Source organism: Toxorhynchites rutilus, chromosome 3, assembly GCF_029784135.1.
Source record: "Toxorhynchites rutilus septentrionalis strain SRP chromosome 3, ASM2978413v1, whole genome shotgun sequence".
NCBI lineage: Eukaryota > Metazoa > Arthropoda > Insecta > Diptera > Culicidae > Toxorhynchites > Toxorhynchites rutilus.
In genome coordinates this window covers 326,868,348-326,892,202 of record NC_073746.1, presented here as the reverse complement: position 1 = coordinate 326,892,202, position 23,855 = coordinate 326,868,348, and the positions used below count along the sequence as shown (strand labels likewise).

The window sequence follows — 23,855 nt, the reverse complement described above, 5'->3', positions numbered from 1 at the left end:
AATGTATGTGAAATTATATCCATACGCTCGGGCGCATTCGCAAGCGAAATTTTTTTTATGACTGCTCCACGTGGTACCAAAAGAGAAAAAGATTCAGTGATTAACACTAAAACAAGCAGAATACTCCGATCCAAGTTATTTACTCATCAAGTTATTATTTTAGATCCGAACATATTTCAGTATCTTGAATCAATTTAAATATATTTCGCGGATTGATTGCTTTTAATTCGTTTATTTTATTATTTAATAAACATATAATATTTTTATCCACCATTTTTTCAAATTGATCCCAATTACAATTAGTAATATTTGTTATACGCTGCAACACTCAAAACAATTCAAACACCAATAGATTATTTTCTGAGAAAATTTTTCTGGAAGAATTGAAAAAATATATGAAATTTGTTGTGATGTACCGTTCTGAATCATATTTCGGACGCTTAAGGCATATGATGCAGAAAACAGATCTAAACTTTATGCACAGGTATTGTTTGGTTGATATTATTAATGAATTAGTTCAATATGCTTTTAAGCTTTCTACTTTGGTCCCTTTTTGATTGAAAACATAGAAAAATCATCGAATAAAATGCTTTTCAAATGAAGCGAATAAGAATCAAACTTCGGACACTAAATAAATTTTCGGACACTTTATTTTTTAATTTTTTGGACGAAAATAACATTCACTTGATTATATTTTATAGTCAACTGCGAAACACTTACCAAGCAATCACAGTAAACTGTTAACGATGATGATAACTGATGAAACACGGGAGAAATTTAAATATTTATGAACGGGTAAATTCTACGTGCTCACGCTAAGGAAACGTCAAACACAAACGATAATGAGTAGTGTTGTAAGATTTCTGCCGATTATGTTATAATTCAAATGTAGTTCACATGTGAAATGATAGTGAAACCAAGGAATTACTCTAAAGAAGCAATTGTGATATTAATTTGATAGTTATATCATCAGTGCATTAAGCATTTCAAGATATTAGAACAAAGTGTCCGAAATATGATTCAGAACTGTATATATTTTACACAACCTTATATCATAAAAATTAACCACATCACTGTATTAATTCAAGGATAACAATCAATAATTATCTACTCTTTTAGGAAAATTTAGTTCTAGGTTAAAAAAACTGGAAAAACTTTAGAAAACGACCAAAATGAGAATCTATATAAATAAAAATGATTTGGTGTTCGTTCCTCACAATTTAGAACTCACGAACTGAGCAACGGATTTCACAGTCAGGATTGATGCGTCTTAGTCTACGTTAGATTTACATGCCAAAAAAGTTATGGAAACCATTCAGAATGATGGAATATTGAAAGGTCATTTTTTAGAAAATTTTGTATATCTATCTATCTATATATATATATATATATATATATATATATATATATATATATATATATATATATATATATATATATATATATATAAATAAAAATGATTTGGTGTCCGTTCCTCACGATTTAACTCGAGAACGTAGCAACGGATTTCAACAGTCAGAATCAGGTTTGATGCGCCTTAGTCTGCATCAGGTTTATATACCTAAAAAGAAATTATTTACCACGAATATAGATCACGTACAGAAAAATAATTTCTGTGCGTACTTGAGTGTTCGAAACTATTTAAATGAAAATATCAATTGTTGGTGGGACGAAGTTCACCGGGTCAGCTGGTTTTCAATAAATTTCATAAAATCGCAACAATTACAGGAAACAATTTTCAAAAATCCAACTTTATTCAAAAAATTATAACTTTTTTGTTCATTATTTTTCCATTCGTCAAGACTTAAACATAAACTTCATTAAACAATATTTGATATAAGTATATAAAAAAATCAAAAACATCTTTTTTGAGAAAATTGAGTTTAAAGTGTTATTTTTGAAAAAAAAAACATTTCTTTAACACTGTATACTTTTTATATTTTTGTTTTTTGACGTAGAACTCATCTTTCAAGAAGGGTTGCAAATCAGAAAACAGATCACGTTTTTATGAAATAAAGTTAACGCTAATAACTATTTTCACTGTGAATGAATACTCATGATTTGCATACCAATTGAATCGGAAATTATCTAAGATTTATTTGATATGCTATACATTACACTTCGCTAATCTCTAAACTCACGAAAAATGGAAGAACTTCCTTTTTTCCCATACATTTGTTCTGTCGATTTGTGTGCTAACCCTACCCGTATTTCGAATGCTTATAACTCGAACATTTTTTAACAGATCGGAAAGATGTTTGCAGCAATTGATAGGAAATATTTCTACGCGTCTATCACAATTAATAAAATGTTATTTTTCACGAGATGAACAATTGAATAACTGTAATATGTCAAGCGTTATCTAAACGCCCTAACTGCCAAGATTTGATTGGCCCGATTTACAGTTTCCCCAACACAGACTTCAAAATCGATGTACCTGTGGAAATCCGCATTGCAAATATACATGCAAAGTCGGGTGTATTTATGTTCTCGCCGAGGTGTGTTTCTCTTCTAAATCAATGTGCCTGGGGGAATCTGCTTTGTAAATACATGCAAGTCGGGGGTATTTTTTGGTGTTGAGTACTTTTGTACTCGCTCGTCGTTGTGCAGACCGGAATATGTTTCCCTAAAACGTACTTTTAAGCCTGGGAAAATCGTCATTTCAGATACTAGAGGTGAATGAACTTTCGCGGTTCGAGAACTACGTAACATGAGATGTGCAATGATTTCAGAGGGAATTGTAAAATATAATGATCGTTTGAAAATTCTTCTATTCACATATTTTGGTAGTCATAGGCATCATATCAAACGTAAAAGGACGTTCATCAAATTTATTTGTTACGAAGAACATAATCTAAAGGGTGTGTCACATCAAATTGCATCACGGAAAAAACGCTGTAGAAATTTAATGTTTAGGAATTATATCTTCAGCTTTCGCTTATAATCAGATAAGAGTGTATAGATCACGTTGGCCATGCTTCACTGTCAATTTTTCGTAAATTTGGAAAAATGTCGTCGAACGAAAAAGAGCGTCGTGAATTAATCCTGTGCACTCATTTCGAGAATCCGGAGTTGTCACATCGGGGCATCGGTAAGATGCTGGGAATCGTCCAATCCACGGTCAGCAGAGTACTAAAACGATACTTCGAGAACCTAACCATCGACCGGAAGGTGAAGAACGGCAAAAATGGATGCTCCGTCAGTGAAAAACATCACAAGCGCGTAGTTAAGCAGTTTAGACGTGATCCGAGAAGTTCGGTCCGGGATGTCGCCAATAAGCTGAATTTGTCAAGTTCATTCGTCCAGCGGACCAAGCAGCGGGAGGGCCTGCGTACATACAAGGTTCAGAAGGCTCCTAACCGCGACGAAAGGCAAAACATGGTGGGGAAGACGCGAACCCGGAAGCCGTACACTGAAATGCTGACGAAGCCGCATTGCCTGGTAATGGACGACGAAACCTACGTCAAAGCGGACTTTCGTCAGCTGCCCGGCCTGTTGTTCTTCTCCGCAGAGGACAAATTCAGCGTTCCGGAGGAGATTCGCAAGCAGAAACTATCCAAGTTTGCCAAAAAGTACATGGTGTGGCAAGCGATCTGCTCTTGCGGAAAGCGGAGCGCCCCCTTCGTGATGACCGGCACGGTAAACGGGCAGGTTTACCTTAAGGAGTGCCTACAGAAGCGCTTACTACCACTATTGAAGCAGCACGAGGGCCCGACCATCTTCTGGCCGGATCTCGCTTCGTGCCACTATTCAAAGGACGTGTTGGAGTGGTACGAAGCCAACGGGGTCACCTTCGTGCCAAAGGAAATGAACCCGCCCAACGCGCCGGAGCTTCGCCCAATAGAGAAATATTGGGCGATTATGAAGCAGGCCCTCCGGAAGAACCCAAAAGTTGTCAAATCGGAGGCGGACTTCAAGAGAAAATGGATTTCTGTTCGAAAAAAACTACAACCTGACGTTGTACAGAACCTAATGGACGGGGTAAAGAGGAAGGTGCGAGCATACGGGCTTGGGCTCGAAGTATGAATAAAAAGAAAATGCCAAAAGTTGTTTAATAGTTTTTGTTTTATTGTCTAAAATTTTCAAAAGGATCGGTCTACTGGGCGAATTTCTACAGCGTTTTTTCCGTCATGCAATTTGGTGTGACACACCCTTTATCACAAAAATTTCGATGCATTCTAAAATAATGTTCGAAGTGGTAAACATGTGGATTGCATAATGTAATTGCGTAGTTCTACGTCGAAAATATGCGGTCGTGTCCTAGATACAACCTCTTACATTTTTGTTGACGGAAACTGCCGAATCAGTTCTATTCGAAGCAAAGCTACTGAGAGTAGAATCGGTCCTCATTTTTCACCTTCGAAGATTTGGGGCCCTGGATCCTAGTGACATTTTTTTATGCTTTATTACGCGTTATGGTTGAACAACTGGATGTGTTAATATTGAATGACTAACAACCTGAATTAAAATATTGAAACGCAAACTTTAATTAAGAAATATCTACTTTTAAAACTAACATGCTTTATTGAGGTCAGCATAAACACCTTATTAAATGTTCACGGCAAATGGTGGAGGGATATTTAATCCTTTGAGTATGGATGTGACACTATCCTAGACTAGCTGGCGGGTGCCTAGGAATAACATTCATAGTAGATTAGATTTCTTAAAAATTTCATGTATAAAAATGGGATTTTTTTTAAGTGAGGCAAAGAATAATAACAAAACGTAAGTGCACGTTTCCTCTGATATATTTTCATCACAGGAAATGTATTTGTAAACTAGACCACTAGCTAAGCTTTGCTGACTGAATACCATGAATGAGAATTGGAAACTTTTTTAACTAGAAAATGTAACATCACCAACATGTTCCACACAGAGGAAGTATTAAAATGATTCCATTTGTTTGTGTATATCCTTAAAATATACTGTTTATACTGTATATACCACTCGGCCACGGGTACTTTTGCTACCATATTCAAAAATACTAAAATACGAAAGAGTATCGAAATTTAGAGAAAAAAAAAACTTGTCGGATATAAACATTCTTTCATTAATCTGTCTAACTGAAGTTCTTATGGGTGATAATGGACTGGTAAAAAACTATTCCAAAAACATGAACCTGTCTTATAAATGAGATTCTATAATTGGATTACCCACACTCTTCAAACAAATTGATTTTTTCCTCTCATGTCTTCAAAGAATTCTCACGTTGATATCTTCCTCCACGAAGCTTTTAGGTTGATACAGTTTCCCATCTGCTTACGGTCCGAATATAGAGGCCATTCACATCAACGATGGCTTAGTTCAATTTACTGTCGCACAATGTGTGCTGTTGGCCAACAACAGAAGCAGCACTTCCCTCAATTGCACTCGCGTTCAAAATGGAGGCGATTTGTCTTGTCGGCACCGACAGTTTTCGGTTTCAGTTTCTCCCGAGGAATGTGACGTTGACTGAGCTGTTGAAAACGGGACCAATGACCCCTAGCGCCCTTGCTCTTCCCAATTATTTTCGATCTAACATTCCGGTTTCGAGGACGCACTTGCGCTCCGCTTTCCACATAGCTCACAGCGGGGATACTCATCGCCACGGGGTGCTCGAGAGTCCACATCCACAACCAACCAACCGATCGACCGTCACTGGGAAGGGGATAAAAACGCAACTCTTGCCGCAGGTTATTATTTCTTAATTTCTGTCGCCTTTCCTTTCCGGTCGGTCTCCTGCGGGATCAAGTGGAGTGTACCTGGCTGCAAGCGCGGTCGTTAATGGGGATGTCGAGTGCCTCGAGAACGAGGTTTGTTATTTTGGACCAGAAAAAGGGGTTGCTGTAATGAATCATAATTGAAGTCGGGATAATTTCTGATGCTCGTTTCGAGAATCAACGCAATAAATTGGGATGGAAAGGGACGAATAAAAGTTTTTGTCCAAAATTGCTGGTAAATTAGGGAGCGTTGTGAAATATTTACCCCACAATTTGATTTTGTTTTCTGATGGTCCTTAACATTGTGTACGAATATAACCACCATAGTCCCTGAACACTAACATCCCATCGTCACCTGCAGCTGCGGAACGAAATCGTCTATAAACATCCCGGAGCTCAACTTTGAATTTCGATTCGGGCGAAACCGTATTCAGATCTGAATCTTGATCGAGAGGCTAAAGAGAAAAGCTCCCACCGGTGGGAACCAGATGATTATCGAAACGATGCTCCAAGCATATTGCTTCTGGTTTTTTTTTTAGAACCTTGCTTTCGGGTTTGAATTTGTACGTGGATTTTTCGAGAACCAGATAAAGGAGGCCCTCCATCAATGCCGCCGCTGTCGGTGGAAAATTGGACAGCTCCGATGGGAATCGTGAGGCTGTTTGAAATCGAACCATTTCGAAGGAGGGAGAAAAGAAGAGAAGGAGACTCGAAAGTCCCATCGTCACGCCGCCACACCGACTCGGGTGATCATCAGCGGAATTACTTTGTTGGTCTGTTTTCCATCTCGAGAGAGCGTCAAGATATTTTCAGTTAAAAAACTTCATTTTTGCCTTATCTTGACTCGACGAGTAATTGAAAACTCCCGCTTGTTCCAGAGCAAGCACGACTTTTCTATGCTTCCATGCTTCTCTGGAAGTCTGTTCGCGATAAGGAGAAACCCTTCTTTCCATCCGATTGCTCTCGTTATGTTAAATATGAATTGAGACGCGGTCGGAGACGAAGCGCAGGAATGAAAGGAGTCGGGCGGTATTTTAATCTTCATCTGGCGCCTTTTGGTGGCTGTGAAATCTCCTTTTTTAGTCGGGCGAGGAATTCCGATTTTTATTCCCCTCCTTCTGCAACGGAAATGAAATTCTTAATTTACGGCGGAAAAGAGTGGTACTTTTAGTGGTGCTTTAGAAATGGTACTAGTGGGGACAACTGTAGGGGGAACGTGACTTTCTGTTCCACTCCGATTGCAAAGTGCAAAACTAGATGGTAGCGTGGATTCTCATTCATCGCTTCAATAGTGGGCGAATACTTGAGCTCTGTTTAATTGCATGTTGGGTAAGTCTAAAAAAATCAAGAGATTTTTTGGTGCTCAAAATTTTTTCTTCGTATCGTAGGAATCGTAGTAAAACAAGTATCTACTTTTGTTACGTTAAAAATGAAAATGAACATGGCAACTCCATGAAAAAGACCTACGGATAAAACTTATGATATTGTTCAATCTTAGTATAACTGTCGTTTTCCGAAATTTTAAGACACATTTTTATCAATTCGCTCTTAGGATGCATAATTCAGAAGGAAGATTCTCTGAAAATTCTGCCTTTTGTCGATTTCACACAATTATATATCCATTTTTGAAAATTCCTTGCTCCTGGACTGCTGAACCGATTTCCGAACTCCACCAGGAATAAATATAAGAGGTCTGAAGAAATTCAAAGCAATTTTTTTCTCAGGAGATTCTTTCGCCATGCCATATGTAAATAAATCATATTTCTGTTCCATTTAAATTCGATATTTTCCCATTCCTTGTATCAGATTTGTGTTTCATTGTTTTGAAAGATATAGTGCAAAAGGTTTCAAAGATCATCTCCATGTGGTTCAATTCTCACTCCCGACATTCTTCCAAAAATGGAAGTTAAAGTGACGAACCAGCCGAAATGTGTTGAAAATCACTATAATAGAGAAAAAAAATTCCATCTGGTGCAGTCTGTTTGATCATGCATTCCGCCGATAGCATATAATCTATTATTGCACAGAACAGTTTTTCTAAATTGGACTAAACATTTGTGAAAAAATAAAAAAAAACATTCATACTTTGTTAAGTGCATTCTTTTTATTTAATTTTTTTTTCTTGATTGGAATCATAACAATTTGACAAAATAAATTGGAATTGGGAATTGAAATATATACCAATTCATACCAGGTTCAGAATTCGTTTTAGCTATGCTGAATAGCAGCAGTGCAATTATTCTAAATCAATAAATGAAGGCATATTCGTGGCATGAAGTCCACTACCATCTGGATCCTTTCGAAGGATACTTTTTACAATGTAGGGCGAATGGCGACCGATAGTTTTTTCGTGTTAGTTGGTATGATTGGTTTTCATAGATGTGGATCGCTTTTTACTGCGAGATTTTGATTTGCTCTAAGTTTCGTATATTATTGGAACGTTACATAGCTGCTATCTCTCACAAATGGAAAATATTCGTTTGTGTCATACATTTCGATGTACGATAGATACAAATCGGTTCAAACGCTGATATAATGAATTTATGGGCTCAGAATGAAAGGGGTGTAAGTGATTTGATCGATTTCTCTTCATCAACTTTCTCTTCAGTTAATAACTCAACTTCAAAAACGTTGAGTTATTGAGTTAAACATATTTTCAAATACAGCTGGGAATGGCTCTCACTTTTTCTATCTTCTCTTTCTGCTAGTTTTATTTTTTTTTTGTCAAGTGCTCCGAAATATATTGAGAAACAGATTTCGACGCTGAAATCCCAATGCCGCTGGTTGATAAAAAATGTATTCCGGAAAATGTTTCGATTTGAAGGACGAAAGTTGCTTCCTACTTTCGAAGATGCGCATTTCCGGAAACGATCGACTATTCCATGGATAGTTCTACTGCATCTCCGAACAAAAAATATAGGTTTTCAAATAAGTTTAAGCAGAAAGTGATGCTGTACATTGCCATTTCCAAGAGAGGTATTTCTAAGCCATGGTTGAAGTCCTCTGATTTGGCTATCAATCAAGATGTGTACCAGAACGAATGTTTGAAGAAAATTTTGATCCCGTTTCAACAAAAACATCATGTAGATGGACAATACGTGTTTTGGTCGGATAAGGCGTCATCGCATTATTCGAAAAAAAAAACACAATAGTTCCTGAAATTCCAAAATGTGACCGCAACTCAAAAATCTGCCTCATTGTCGCCCAGTCGATGACTTCTTCAGGATTTTGAGCTCTTTGATGTAAAACAACAAACGGTAGCATCGCCGAACTGCCGATTACGGACCGTTTTCTAATGTTCGCTTTTTTTTCAACATTGGACAATGTATCTTTAGTTTCAATAAATCCGATCTTATTCAAGTATGTTTGGTTTTTTTTTCTGACAGCTTGAGAATTTTTTGAAAGCTTAAGAATGAACTAATCAGTAAAAAGATGAAAAGACACCGATGGATGAATGTGCGAAGCAATGAAACACAAATGACAAATTAAATCTGAACACTAGCATGTACTGTTAATTTCTCGCTGTGTAGAGCTACACTGAAATGATGAACTTGATTAACATTGAAAAAAAAAAGAAATCATCCACAAATTATGTTGGGGCGGCGGCACCGGCAGCAACTGATGCGGAACAAATTTTCATTTCAGTTTTTCACCAACACAGCTCTCAGCGCTGGAAAATACCTTCATCACATCCGGCTTGAATTGCGTTGTATTTTGACGAAAACAATCCACGAATTCGCGGAAATTAAATGATCGATCGAAAAACGTCACTAATAAGCCGAAAACACTCCTAAATTCATACAACCCTTCTACCTCTCTAAAATTATAAAAATCAATTCGCTCTTTATTATTTGCATATCACCTTAGAATGCGTAGTAATTTCTTGAAATAACTCTTTAGTGAAAGTTTTGGTGGCTCTAAAAAGGGCCGATAGTATGTGTGGTTTTATGTAAGCAGTAGTAGATGATTGCTTAATGATTAATTATTGTTCACAAGAGAGCAATACACAAGCTGACCGTATATCGAAATTTGTGTTCTTATTTCCTATGCATAGAGATACCGGCCAAATTTTTGAAAAAGCTGAAAAAATTTGAATAAAAATTGGAAAAATAAAAAAAAAACCGAAAGAATTTATTTTTTTTATTTTTCCTCAATTTTGTTTGTATTGGCAAAACAAAATTGAAGATACGGTAACTGCGTCAGTCTGTAGCATTGGTACTTAAATATTACCGCCACCGGAGCGTAATTTTCATCATGAATTTTCATCAATCATCATGACATTTTTTTTTTTTAATATTTCACAATCGTTCAACGGTTGCTGAGGAAAGCGGCAGAATCAGAAATGTTGGAATATTGTTTCTCAACATCGGAAAATCAAAATTATTGTCATTCCTTCTTGGAATAAAAATTTATCCCAAAAGAAGCATCCTGGCATTCATTTACAGTGGAGTCAGTAAAATCCAGGTTTCGGATCTCCATAAATTCATCATCGATTTGCTGGATACCATTTCGATCGCAAATATTTGGAATACTTTGTAGACTTATAGGATTTGTAGCTTTGAAGAAGACTTTCCATATGCGACCTTTCTATGGCAATAGTTGGATCAATTATCGCCATGTTGATGATTGAAGGGTCATTGAGATTAAAACGAACTTGATTGCAGAGTATAATGTAAAACTTTATCGAATTGGTCTTGAAATCAGCTACGGCGTTGTGTGAAATTTTACATACGACAAATATTCATTGATCATCTTTTCGATAGATAGCGGTACCTACATAAACATTATCCAAACTGACATAATTTTCCTAATCGAAATGAATATCGATACAAGTGAGGCAAATTAGTGAGAAGACACCATGCCATATTTATGTGTGTTTGTACCAGCTAGATAGATATAGATAGAGAATGTCGATAAACATCATAAAGGTCTTCGATATGATTGATCCGGAGTAGGATTCTCACAACTGGAAAAAAGAATAAAATTTTGGGAGTAAAAAACATGAAAACATCGATAAAATAAAAAAAGGCTGGATAAAATTGTAAAAATTAAAAAAAAAACTGGAGATTATTTTGGCTGTTTCTCTGGCATGCTTTCAAAAACTGACAATATACAGGCAAAACTGGAAGGTTGGCAACTTTGCCTTATAGATATATACTGTAGACACAGGCGATTATATATGTGTACCACCACCACCATTGGCAATGCATAAAATAAAAAATACTTACGTGTGAATCAATAATACACAAACACTCTTCTCCTAACGGTATGAAAACGGACGCGAAGTATGTTTTCATGAAGTTTCCATTTCGGATTTCGGAACAAAATTTCAACAACAAACAAAGGTCAGAATTGCAATGGGTTTGACATCTGTTATTCCCAACACCCCTATAAATTATTCCGTGTCGAGAAAAAAACTCTGCTCACTGGCTGAAAGTAATGATAACTCTATACTACTTTGCTTCTGTGTATTAGTTCAAGTTCTGCACTATGCTTGCTTTGTGCATATTCTTAGAAGCATTCTGAAGCACAAAAAATTGCATGTCCGTTTAACACAGTAGCAAAATAGGAACTGTGGTTTCCTAACTTGTATCACAATACCTCAACTTAGACCAAAAACAACATCGCATTAACATTGTCGAATTAACGACCCAAATTTGCTCCAGATGGTCATAACTGGTAACCAATAACGGGTTTATGGATATGATTTGGAAACCAAAACACAATCATCCCAATTGAAACCGCTTAATTTGAATAGGTAAAAATCGAAGTACAGCAAAACACATGCAAGCAAAGCAGCTGTCAAAAATCAACTGAGGATTCAAAATTGTAGAACCTGGCTGTATGAGTGAGAACCATGAGTACCAACATAACGTCACAAAAGCTATATCAATTAATATTCATGGGACAAATATTAAATCCTCATTGGAAAATATTTGAAAACTACTACGGAGCCTGGCGAAACACACGTATAATCATTCAACCATATCGAAAGTTTTATTTCATAACTAAAGGAATACCAATAAAAATGATATGGTCAATATATTGGAAAATCACGTTCTTGGAAGTGAGAGCTACATTTTGCAAACAAACGACTGATGAATGAATATGGTTTCTTCATACAATATTGCACTTGCTTGCAAGTAAGAAGTTTTCTATATATTGAATTGTCCGAAAAATTCGGGACGATTCTGAGGGAAAATCAGAAGCAATTTTTTTTAAAATACAGGTCGGACTCGATTATTCGAGATTCGATTATCCGGAATTTTAGACTCGATTATCCGGAGTATTTTATTTTTGATTTTCGTAAATTTTGAATAATTTGTATAATAATTCTATATTGAATAGCTAATATGGGTATCAAAAGAAAGGGCTTGATTAGTAGAATGCAGTTATTTATGAAAAATGCAAATCCAAGATGGCGGCCACTACAAAATGGCGGATTAAATATTTTCTTAGAACCCCATCAATATGGGTATCAAACGAAAGGGCTTGACTAGTAGAACACAGTTATTTTTGAAGATTTTGCTTGAATTTTCACCAGGAATTGTTTATATCGATATTGCAGCCAAATTAAGAAAGATAGAAGTTGTGCGTCAAAGAACAAATTGTGGAGCGGTTAAAGAACTTCACTTTAATTGATAGAAACAATCTAGTTTAATATAAATTTTTGGGATAAAATTATTAATAACACATTAAAAATTAATAACTTTTAAGTGTTTCACTTCCAAAATGTTATCAAAATTCACTAATTTAGTTGTTCCACTTCTATATCCTGTACTAAATTTTCTCATATTTCAAATGAAAGCATCAAAATCGTCTTCCGTAGCGTACTTTTTAATGTAGAGCCAGTTTGCAGAAACAGAGTCCGAAACAAAAAAAAAAAGTTCTGTAACTCTGTCATTGTTGAAATTCGAACATATGCGTAAGAGGATTTTTTTCATCAAATATGAGCGTCTATCACCTCCTGAGAGAATCTGGATAAATTATTTTTTTTCATGTGAGAAAAGTGTTTTCTGACTTTAAGGGGATGAATCAAAAATCAAATTCCTCTTTAAATTTCAAGAAACGAAAAATACATGCAAAAAAAAAACAAATAAAGAAAAAAAAAATTGAATTGAATAAAAGATTGTTTTGACTCGCTTATCGATTATTCGGAGTGAAAAAAAAAATCAATACTCCGGATAATCGAGTCCGACCTGTATCTTCTTCCCAAATCGTTTGCTATCCTCCACGCAGCCTCGAAATTATCGATGGGTTGTTTGGCTATAGATTCCTTTCCAATCCCACCAGGCACAGGACATAAATTTCCGCGGCTGATGATCGACTTTGGGGATACTGGTGGTTTATTTATTACGCTCACCACAAAGATATTTTTCGCTAAATATTGTTGTAAATAATCCATTTTTATCACCGTCGCCGTTCTTAAATGGTCATTAAGTAGCCTTCTTTGATAGTATGTATGAGTACAAACTCTAGACTACGAAGAAAATGAACAGTTGAAAACATTTAAAACTAAGTAAAATATATGAAAACACCACTAATCACTAGTTGAATTAATTAGCAATTGACTCATTGAATCTAATCAATACTTTGAAAATCAAAAAGTGCTTCGATCTTTGGCAGTCGTCTGATGTACACATTTTGTTTCATCTTTTTAAAAGTCGGTCAATTCAAATAACGATTAGCATCTAACTTAAATTGACTTATTGTATGAACTAGTGATTTAAGATCAGTTTTAAAGTTCATTGCATTGCCCTTGATGGACTACCAAAGCTGAAGATGGGTAGAAAAATGATTGTTTTTCTTGGGACAAAGGCAGTTTGGTCGGTAATTAAATGATCCAATGTAGTCTCGTGATTGCATGATGAATATATAGCTTAGCTATAATTAAATTATACGCAATTCATATCTTTGTGTGATTCATCGCAAAAGCAAATGTACGATTTTCGCAGATGATTCTGTGCTATTCCAGCCTCCGGGACGGCCATCAATCATGGCGCTAAGCCCACACGAAGGAAGCCGTCACTGTTGCTACAGTGAGCCTGCATGTTTCACATTTATAGAATTCATGTTTCGGTGAGCTCGTTTGGTATGCCAATTTTCCCAAATAACACGCTAAGATTGGCATAAGATTGAGAAAGGAAAATATAAATCGGAAAACCCATCTCTTGGTAATGGGGATCAAAATCAACTTACCATTTTCATCGCCAATCACGGAACTGGCATCCACGAGGGCGCTCCCGTTGGCACTCTTCCATCTTACTTCGCCCAGATCCAGCATTCCAATCAGAATAACGACGATCCGTAAGTAATAATAATGCTTTGTCACGTAATGCGCCATCATCCTATTTCTCTTCCTTCACCACAAAACAATCACTCACACTGCACAAGAAAAATAAAACAAACAACACAAGACAGGACCGACAGAAATCACATTTACGACCACTGTGTAGACCCTTCGGTATATTTTCGACCTTGAGATTAGCCCGCAATTCCTTTGTTATTTCGACCGTTAGGCTCCTTTGGGGGAATTAATCACACTTTTTTCTTACGCTTCCTTAGCACCGTCAACAGCGGCGAGGACATTTCCGCACAATTTCATTAGCACCTGTCCCGTACCGGCTTTGTTCGCGGGTATATCTCGACCATTCAATCTCATTTCCAGCGAATGGTGGCTTCGAACGGATCGCTGCTCGGAGCGAAATAAGATATCATTTGTATCGGAAGCGAGAAACACATTTAATAGAACCTTTCACTGACTCACACTGGCTTCCTTTGCGGCCAAATTTGCAACACAATCACATCCCACCCGAAGCCATTTGGGTGGTATTTCGATATATTTTTTTGTTCCGTGCTTTCCGGAAACTTCCGTGAACGTGACGTTGAATTTTCCGACTTGGGAAAGTTTCAATTTTTTCTCGATCCACCACGGTTGATTACAGGTCCATTAGGTTCGCCGATAGCTTGTTCTATTTGTCCCGGCTCGGGGTTTGTCCTCCTTTTGAATAATCAAACACGTCGCCGTATCAGAATCAAAAGAAAGCCTGAAGTGGAAATCCCTTTTCGTGACTTTCCCTCGACAGGATCAATTCGGGTTTCAATGACCAGATCCGAAGGCCCGCAGCATGATAATCTGGAAATGGATAGTGAACAAAATAATGGATGAGTTTGGGGGGTTGAAAAATAATGGCATTATCATCATCAAATATTTATTATTCGCAAAGATCTCAGTATAAAAGTGTTTTATTACGCTACTTTTACTCTCTCCCGTGCATTTCCCAACCGGAATACAAATCATGGCACGTTGCATAAGCATTTAGAAACTCCCACCGAAATCACTCTCCAACTTTGGTGGTAAAATTTTGCGTCGTATCCTCTGATGCTCTCGACTCGAGTTAAAGCACAGCATCCCACCTCCGGTTTAGGATCTGTCCATAAACCACCCTTGCACTGTACGAAAACGAGTTTCCTCGAGCCAAAACCTAACGAGTTTCCTCTTTCTTTTACGGTGCGCGGTTTTTTTTCGCCATCGCCTCACCGCTGGAAGCTTTATTACGTAACGATAATTATGAAAAATGAAAATGTTTGTATTTACAGTTCACAGGTACTGAGGAGGGATGAAATTGCCCCGAGCTGCGGGTTTTATGGCATTCCGCAGTGTGGGCGGATTGTGCTTTTTTCATCTTTCGCATCCCGCTCTCAACAGCGATGCCGGAGCTTGAAAACACCGAAATTGATAAAAATTGGACCGCCGGGAGTTCCCAGCACTTGCGTGGGGGGGGGGGGGGAGGATAACCCCGAACCAACACAGCAATCATATGAATGGTTTACTGCAAACATAATTCGGGATGTGATTTGTTTGCGTGATTCACGCAACTTTCTAGCGATGTAATTGAAGTTCGCGATCCGTTTTCCAGATTCAATTTGTTTTGAAATCTGTCAGAATCAGGATTCTGTGGAAAAAAAAAAGCTGAAATAATCGTTTTGCTGGCGGGCCAAATGTACTCAAATTCGAAGAAAGCTATATGACGAAAATGTGAGGAGAACATATTTTACAGCGCGATGCAATAAGAACTACCAACAACTCAGGTATTTTTTTATTTCAATCAGCACGAAGCCATCCAGCAACGAAACGAATCAGAAATTGCTGAAATACATAGCGATCTTAGAATACTATAGAACCTCCAATTGTAGGAATTTTGATTCTACAGATTGTAGTTACTAAGCCCAAGATCAAGCTTCGAATCTAAATCCTTATCGCAGATCACAAATTATAGATTCTCAGCTCCAGATCCTGATTCTGTATTAGGAATAGAATTTTAGGTGTTAATTTTCGGATACAGATTTCAAATTTAGATTCAGGGTTGAAACTCAAATTTCAAATTTTTTTAAAAATCTATGAATAACAAATGATATTCAAATAAAAATCCGGCGAATAAATTCTAAATATATTTAGATCTCAGATCAAGATTCTAACCTTCAGACTCAGATTTTAGAACCAGATTCAGATCCAGACTCAAATTAGGGGGTCGTTAACAGTATCTAGATATCGATTAAACATATAAATTCGCAAGTTTGGATTTTAACACTCGGAATTCAAATTATAAGAGCTTTCAGATTTCAAATACCTAGGGCCAAGGTGTGGATTTCAAATTCCAGATATGTATTTCTCGGTCATATTTTAATTCTTCATCTCTAATTGCACTAACGTTCTTAGTAGATCTCTGAACCAAACAACATGCCTTGATCATATTCTGGAGCGGCAAGATCAATAATACGTGTGAACAGGTATCTACGGATATCTACGAAGGTGAATCGACTCTACTCTCAGTAGCTTCGCTTCGACTAGAACTGCGTCGACATTCGCCGTCAATGAAAAGTGAATTGACTAGCGTTGACTAGCGAGTATGACTGGTAAACTAGTCTAGTCTGACTCGACTAATGAATACAAATCTGCCTTTTCATTCAACTGACTTCAATCCACATTTCTACCCCCTAGGAATGAAATTGTGACCCGCGTACGCAATCTTATATTTGCGTCCATATATAGAGGAACGAAAACTATATTTCTGATGCAAAAAAGTAGATACTATACCTTCCATTAATGGGGTAACTACTTTGTTACCGTTTGTATTGTCGACAATGTTTCTATTGAATGTTTCAGTGTTTTGAATTAAGTGTGTAGAAAATGTACCATAAAATACGTACACAATAGTCAGGGATAGGTTAAGTCAACAGTACACTCACAGATTAAAGACGGAAAAAAGGGAATGAACGGGGTTAGCGATGAACAATGATATTCATCATTATATTGTGGAACATATAGAGAGAATGGAACAGAAGAGAAGATCAAGAAGGTGAAGAGATGAGAAGGTAGATGGAATGATCGTTGAGTAAATTGTTCATTTCCTGCCCAGAGCAAGTAGTGAGAGGAACTCAAAGTGTACACCGAGAAAAAAAATATACAAGTTCTACGAAAATTATCGTTGTTAATTTCACCATCGGATAAGCCGTAGGATCTGATCAGTCAGGTATTTAATACAGATTTAGACGATTGTAAGCTATCTCTGTTGTGAGAATTGTCTTCTTCCTCTCTTTCTCTGTGTGCAGTCAATTTAGTCAACCCGTATCGGAAATTTAGGGTTAATTAATAACCCCGGAAACTGGACGAGCAGCGTTCAGAGGACTTCTTCAGCCGGCGACATGGAGTCTAGCGGAAAACCACACCAGACACCGACGCACACCCACACAGAATTACAAAGGCTAGGTAATAAAACAAAAAAATATATATATTCACACGTTTTTACATATTCCACATCCGAGCCTTGATAAGCGTTTCCCCGAAGAGCCGAACCTGAGAGCGATTGGTCTCAAGCTCGAGCTTGCCAGCATTAGAAGAGGTCTTGAGAGCCCAACCTCAAAGGTTCCCGAGGCTCAGACCAGGAACGGGAGTTCCGTATGACCCCATAGGTAATACCAATCGTGAACTGAAACCAACGAACCTAGACAGTTACCAGGTATGTTAGAAAGGTTCTAGCGTTAGTATTAGTAAACAACGTGCAAAATATCGCACACACTGCGCGCTATTTTATACATGTGAGTAATTTTCGTGTACGACACAAAAAAATTTAGCTCATCTGTAGCGTTTGTCAAACACGTTGAGACAGAGAAAGATAGAGTGAGAGAGAAAGAGAGAGAGAGAGAGAGAGAGAGAGAGAGCTAGAGAGAGAGCCAGAATGAAAATCGAGTCCGAACCCCCAGCATGATATTGATAGCAAGTTCGGGAGCACATTTTTATCTTCTTTGTGAAAATTTGGAATACGGATTCATAGGATTCATTCGAAACTACAAAATCGCAGAAACAAAAAAAAATCAGAAAACAGTTTTTGCAATTTTAAAATTATGTTTATTTGAAAATCACTCTTTTTTTATATCTTAATTAGTTTAGACTTCTACTGAACGAAATTTTCGTGTTCATTACAATGAAATAAAAAGCCATAAACCATAACAAGAGATTTCTAACTTTGGTTCCCAAAATAGGTTGTTTACGTAGTCACAAAGGCCAACTTCCAATAAACTGAAACATTCAACACGGAAGCATTTTGGTTTTAGAAAATAGAGATATTGTGTTCGTGGAATGGGATGCTATTCTTTGAAACCATTCCAGGTAGATCACAATTTCAGATAACATTTGTTAAAAAGTGTTGATAAATTTATTGATTACAGCCTAAATTTATTACAATAAACCCTTGGTAGTATCCTGTTAGGTGTTTTGACAGTAAGAAATACTGTTATATTAACCCTCTACCGCCCATGTTTTTTATTTGTCTAAAAAAACCTATTCCACTTTTATCTCGAATTTCCGACTTTCAACATAAAATACTCCTTAGCAGAAAGCTGCCAGCATAAAAACAATGTGTATGTGTGATAGGTGAAAATATTCTAAAGACGTTCTAGTGGGGGTGAATATTGAAAATAATGTCTGAATAATTTGAAAAGAGAATTCGCGAAGCCCGTCTGAAGGCGGGCTTGGGCTGTAGAGGGTTAACTGTTTTTCATTCTCGCAATGACTCGATAATCTATTGCAATCCGACATAACCTCTAATTCACGTTCTGCAATTCACTATATTTAATTTCCCTTTTGAAGCTCTTCATCAAATTGCTACTAATCAAGATCAGATATGTTTTTGAAATATTTCATCGACGAATCTACATTCATGATTTCTGAACGAGCTTTATCAGTTATTATAGTAAGGTTGTTACCAGGGTTGCCACATATACAGAATTCTGTATTTTGTAGATGTTCGGTAAAATTTCAGATACAGAATTTACAGATTTTTTTAAATTCAATGTCAAGTATTAAGTTTATTACAGTGCATCATAGATACCTTGATTTATAAAAAATGTTGAACGAAACGCACCGATATGACATTCGTTGGAGGCTGTTGTCAAGCGAAATCTTGATCGATTTGAAAAGCTTAAACTTTTATTTTCGTTCCAAGGTAAGTATGATCATAATCAATCCGCCAATCGTATATTGACTCATTTAAACGAGGTTATGACCGAACCGATTATGATGTTGCTAAACTTTGTTATACCGCTCAATTTTACGAACTTTATAATGAGACAACAATGTTATTGTTGATCATGTTGGGTAACTTGGGGGAGCCGGAGGATGTTCGCGTTGGTACCTATGCAGAATGAGCTGAAAAGGGTAGGATGCAGCCAGGAAGCTGACCTTCAAATCGATTTGTCGTGACTTCTATATCGAACTCGTGAAAAAACGTTTCAAAGCGACTTGATTTAAGCGATCCAAAGTTCATCAAGCTACCAAAATCGATTGATTTGATGCGCCAATTTCCTCAATTCGTTGAAGCAGAAACAAGGCTTGGATAACGAATTCAGGCTACATAAGACGAATCTTATGGGGCAAGGCAAACCTTGGGTCCAGCTGTTGGATGTCAAAAGCGTGATAACATTCATCAGCATATGTTGATCGAATATTTTCGCTTTACAATGCCAACAAAACAAAGTCTGCAAATCGGTTGGCACCCACAATTACAGATTATATTTTGAAAGCGCAGAAATATGTATATGCTCAAGGAGGAGCTTCAAGGATGAAACTGATAAAAAAATTTGAGAGCAAAGTTCAACAAGAACATGTGAGAACAAATTCTGAAATTTTGCTACAATGTGTTTCACATAATATCTTCGATAAAACAAGAGGAATTGCAATGAGAGAAGCACTACAACTATTATTTCGTTATATTATGTTATACTGTGTTGTTTTACGTGTGCATGTGATAAATATTGTAATAAATATATGCACAGAGAATAATGTTCAAATCATACATTTTGGAGGGAAAAAGAAAAAAGATGTTTCGTTTAATAAAAATATCTGTTTCGAATAAATCACGGCTCCATTTTATCACGTCACTGTATTCAAATTTCAATTATGCTGGCAAATACTCAGAAGAAGTTATGTAAATTATATCGTATTACTATACTGCATTTCTGAGACGAACCAGCCCAGGAGGCTGAAAGTCTCAAAAAATAAAGAAAAAAAAAAAAAAAAAAAAAAAAACTATACTGCATATCGCTTGCTCTGTTGTTCCTGGAGCTTATTTCTCTCTGCACCTGCTGCTTGATCTCGTCGATTTGCGTTTGGGAGAGCATGTTGTTGCGTACTATCGCTCTACGCCTCGCGTTCATCGCGTTCTGATCAAGCCTCCCGACGAACTCTGGATACGCTTCCTCGAACATTGTTAGTATTCGAGGGCGACCGCTCATGTCCGTCTCCAAAGCAGTGCAGATGTAATAGGCGCGGATCACGAATTCATTCATTTCGTGTGTCCACATGATCCGGCGCCTAGTGGTACCCACAAGTGTGGACGACTGTCGTCTGGCAGTCGCAACACGTCTCGTAGGCGCAGCGTTTCTTGGGTGATGTCGATGGCTGCTGTTTCCGTGTGGCGGTAGCTCTTCGGGTTGAACCCGGCTGGTGGCCCGCTCTTGCACATCGCCCTCCAGCCGCTGGCCGCTCGCTCTTACGCCCGTTCCAGGACCAGCTCCAGTTCGGGGACCCTCCTCGGGTGATCGCATTCTAATTATTCTTCGTGATCGTAGCTCCATTTTATTGGGTGTATCTCCTTTGCCCGGGAGACAGCGGGTTGGCAAGGCCTCCATGACCCGGGAGGCCTTCCCCGGGAGAGATATAGCGCTCTGACTCGCTCGCACCCCCTCACTTAGCCACTTTCGACACCCGTTCTCGGAGCCAAGACCAGGTGTGTGTTTCCAGTTCACGCCCGATCTAAAAATGTCGTCATATGATCTTCGTGGAGGCGTGAGATAGGAACATTTGAGACCAACAGGCAGGCTCCTACCCTATGTTGATCCCCATTTGAGAACCAACCTATACTGCCTATAAAGAACCTATACTGCATTATACTGTATCTATTTTTATCCAGAATACAATTTAACGTTTGCGGTATGTGAAATGGTATTGAATTTTGAACAACTTAATTATTAAAAATTAAATTTTTCTACGAACATTAGTGCCAATCCGAAATATTCTCTTTTTATAATACCTTCATGTATTTTTATGCTTCCCATAAAAAAGTATACAGAAGTAACTTCAATTAAATTTAAATCAATTCTCAGATTTCTCGGAAACCCTGTTTCGCCTGAATTCTTCCTTATTGCGCACAGATAAAAAAAATCGAAACGAAAACGAGAAAACGCGAAACATAATGCGATGCCCGTGGAAAAAGTTCCGAATCGCAAGTCGTACTCGATGTGCTTTGCAAATAAAATAAATCCCCGGAATCAAGGCGCTCGTGAAAAAAACGTTGATAAGCTTGCTGCTCTTTTTATTTCTACGAAATGCAAACTCCCCATTTTGCCTGCTGCGGCAGCTTTCGCTGCCGGGGGAAGGTTTTGCCTCCCACAATTGAAAACAAAGCAAAACAAAAAAGAGGAACGTCAATCGCAACAAAGTTCTTACTTACAATTCTCCGTATTTTGTTTGGGTAGGTGGGTATTCTTTTATTGTTTGTAGATTAATTTGCCTTCAACCACTTACGCCCATATTTGCCATGTCTTCAATAGGGAAATGAAGGTTTCTCAGTTAAATGAGGCTTCAAATTCTGCCCAGAATAGAGTGCCATTTTGACGGTCTGGAAAAGTTAAACATTTCGTCCCACTTTTAGCCTTTCCAGCGATCGATCATATAAAGCACTGTGGAATGTAACTTCATCTGTTTTGATTCCGTTCTTTTTTTTTTCATAAACCGCGACGACGATAAACTTTACTAGCTGTGGAACATGCGATATTCCGATAAATTTTGTTGGGCACAACATTTGTTGTTCCCACCCACAGCTAATTAAAGGGGGCGAAAAAGACGAATATAAACCTTCTTTTGCATCGTCTTTCCCTGAGAATAGAAGTTGGTAAGGTAATCAAAAGTGGAATAGGGAAACAAAAACCGGAAATCATACATGATTCCGCATGTGGATGTAATTTTTGCGGCTTCGATATTAAGCATTTTGAGCGGTTTAATTGCAGAATTGAATTCGCTGATGGTTATATTTCGGTTTGTGAGTTGACGGAGAAGCGATTTTAGGTATGTACGGAAAGGTAAACTCATTCGTAAGTGGTAAATTTAAATTATTGAAATAATTGCACTGGTGGGGTTCAAATGGGCAGTCACATCCATAATCACATCCAATGCATGATGGAAAGTGAAGAGAAGAATATTGAAACCTTTTTTATATTGCTTTCTCTTTTTGTTCTATTTCAGTTATTGGACACACAAACACTGAGAGAGAGCGTAATTATTCCTCTCGTGAGCGACTAACTTCTACGCTTCGTATATTATTAACCTGTCCATATTCCCCCCCACTACATGTCCATTGTACCCGCATCGATGAAAATGTTTTACTTTTCGGCTTGTTTTAATTTCAGTAAAAACATGGAAAAACACATTTTTGGTTTCGATTTTTTTTTATTTCGAAAACCTGTATATTGAACTGTATTGAAGAGCTTTTAAGTTTTTGAAAACATCAGTTTCCAAAGATACGTTCGAAGTTCTTCTTAACATGTCCGCCTTACCCCCATTTCCCCTAACAAAGATTTTTCCGCTGGTAGAACACACAATGATGTTTTCTTTTTAGCGTTGGCGAATGTTTGTACCATTTGGTAGTGCCTAGAAATGCTAGTTGTGTCATTAGGATTAGATTGGATTACGGTGTCCGACAATAAATTTTCCAACTTATATAACACCAAACGAACCCCCGTCATTCCATAATTATCTCACCTCTCGATAATTGCGTAATAACCTTATTGTCCCCAGACGATTAATCACGGTCTCAATATTGTGCCATCACATGATCTGATTCAACGGGAACGCCAGCTTCGGAAGCACGGAAGTTGGGTGGACAGGTGTGCGATACAAAGGGGAACGCAATCACATAAATCAAGACGACAATTCCATTCTGGTAAATCCCTGTAGGATTCAGGGTGATGGGCAATGAGAAGCGAGGATGGGAAAAACTTTTCCCAGCAAGTGTGCATCCGGTGGCAAGTCTAATGGGTAATATTAGTGGGTGCGTATAAAATACTGAACCTATGTAAGTGCAGACCGGGGCTTTGCATGAGCATACACTTCTTTATTGAGTTTTGCGAACAAACGAGCTTAGTGAATTGCTTTATGAGTTTGCGAGCGGATGAGGAAGCTAATCAAATCCGGTGGTCCGTTATCCTGGTCTGTTTGGAATGGAGTTTGCATGCAGAATTTATGTGCTCTGATTTCATACCGACCTAAGCCTGGGCTGAGATACACTGTTGATATATAAAGCCGTATCAGATTGTAGGAAGCAGTGGTTTTAGTTGTGAGCTACAGATTACAAACAGTGATGAAGTGCTGTGTGAGCACAGCATTGTACCACAATAGTGCGATTCGGAGCTTTTGATTCATCCCTGGTTTCGAGTAAACCATGCAAATGTCATCCCACAGGCTATTGCCCAAACATATTCCTACAGAGGAATTCTCTTGAGAAGGTTTCATCCTTTCTGGTAACAATTGTGCCCATTTAGCAATTGCATGTAATGCAACCTTTCAATGCCGTTTGTGGGATCCGATTGCAGACCGCAGAG

At 37.6% G+C, this 23,855-nt stretch overlaps 1 protein-coding gene across 2 annotated transcripts in view; it reads right to left on the bottom strand.

The window, feature by feature from the left end:
- The window catches only part of LOC129774711 (uncharacterized), a 224,388-nt gene that overhangs the window by 188,449 nt on the left and 12,084 nt on the right, over positions 1-23,855 (bottom strand). For both annotated transcript variants that reach the window (XM_055778592.1, XM_055778593.1), the window contains exon 2: positions 13,899-14,835. In XM_055778592.1, coding sequence (XP_055634567.1) covers positions 13,899-14,046 — 148 coding nt within the window. In that variant the 5' untranslated portion in view covers positions 14,047-14,835. The remainder of the gene's footprint in view (positions 1-13,898; positions 14,836-23,855) is intronic.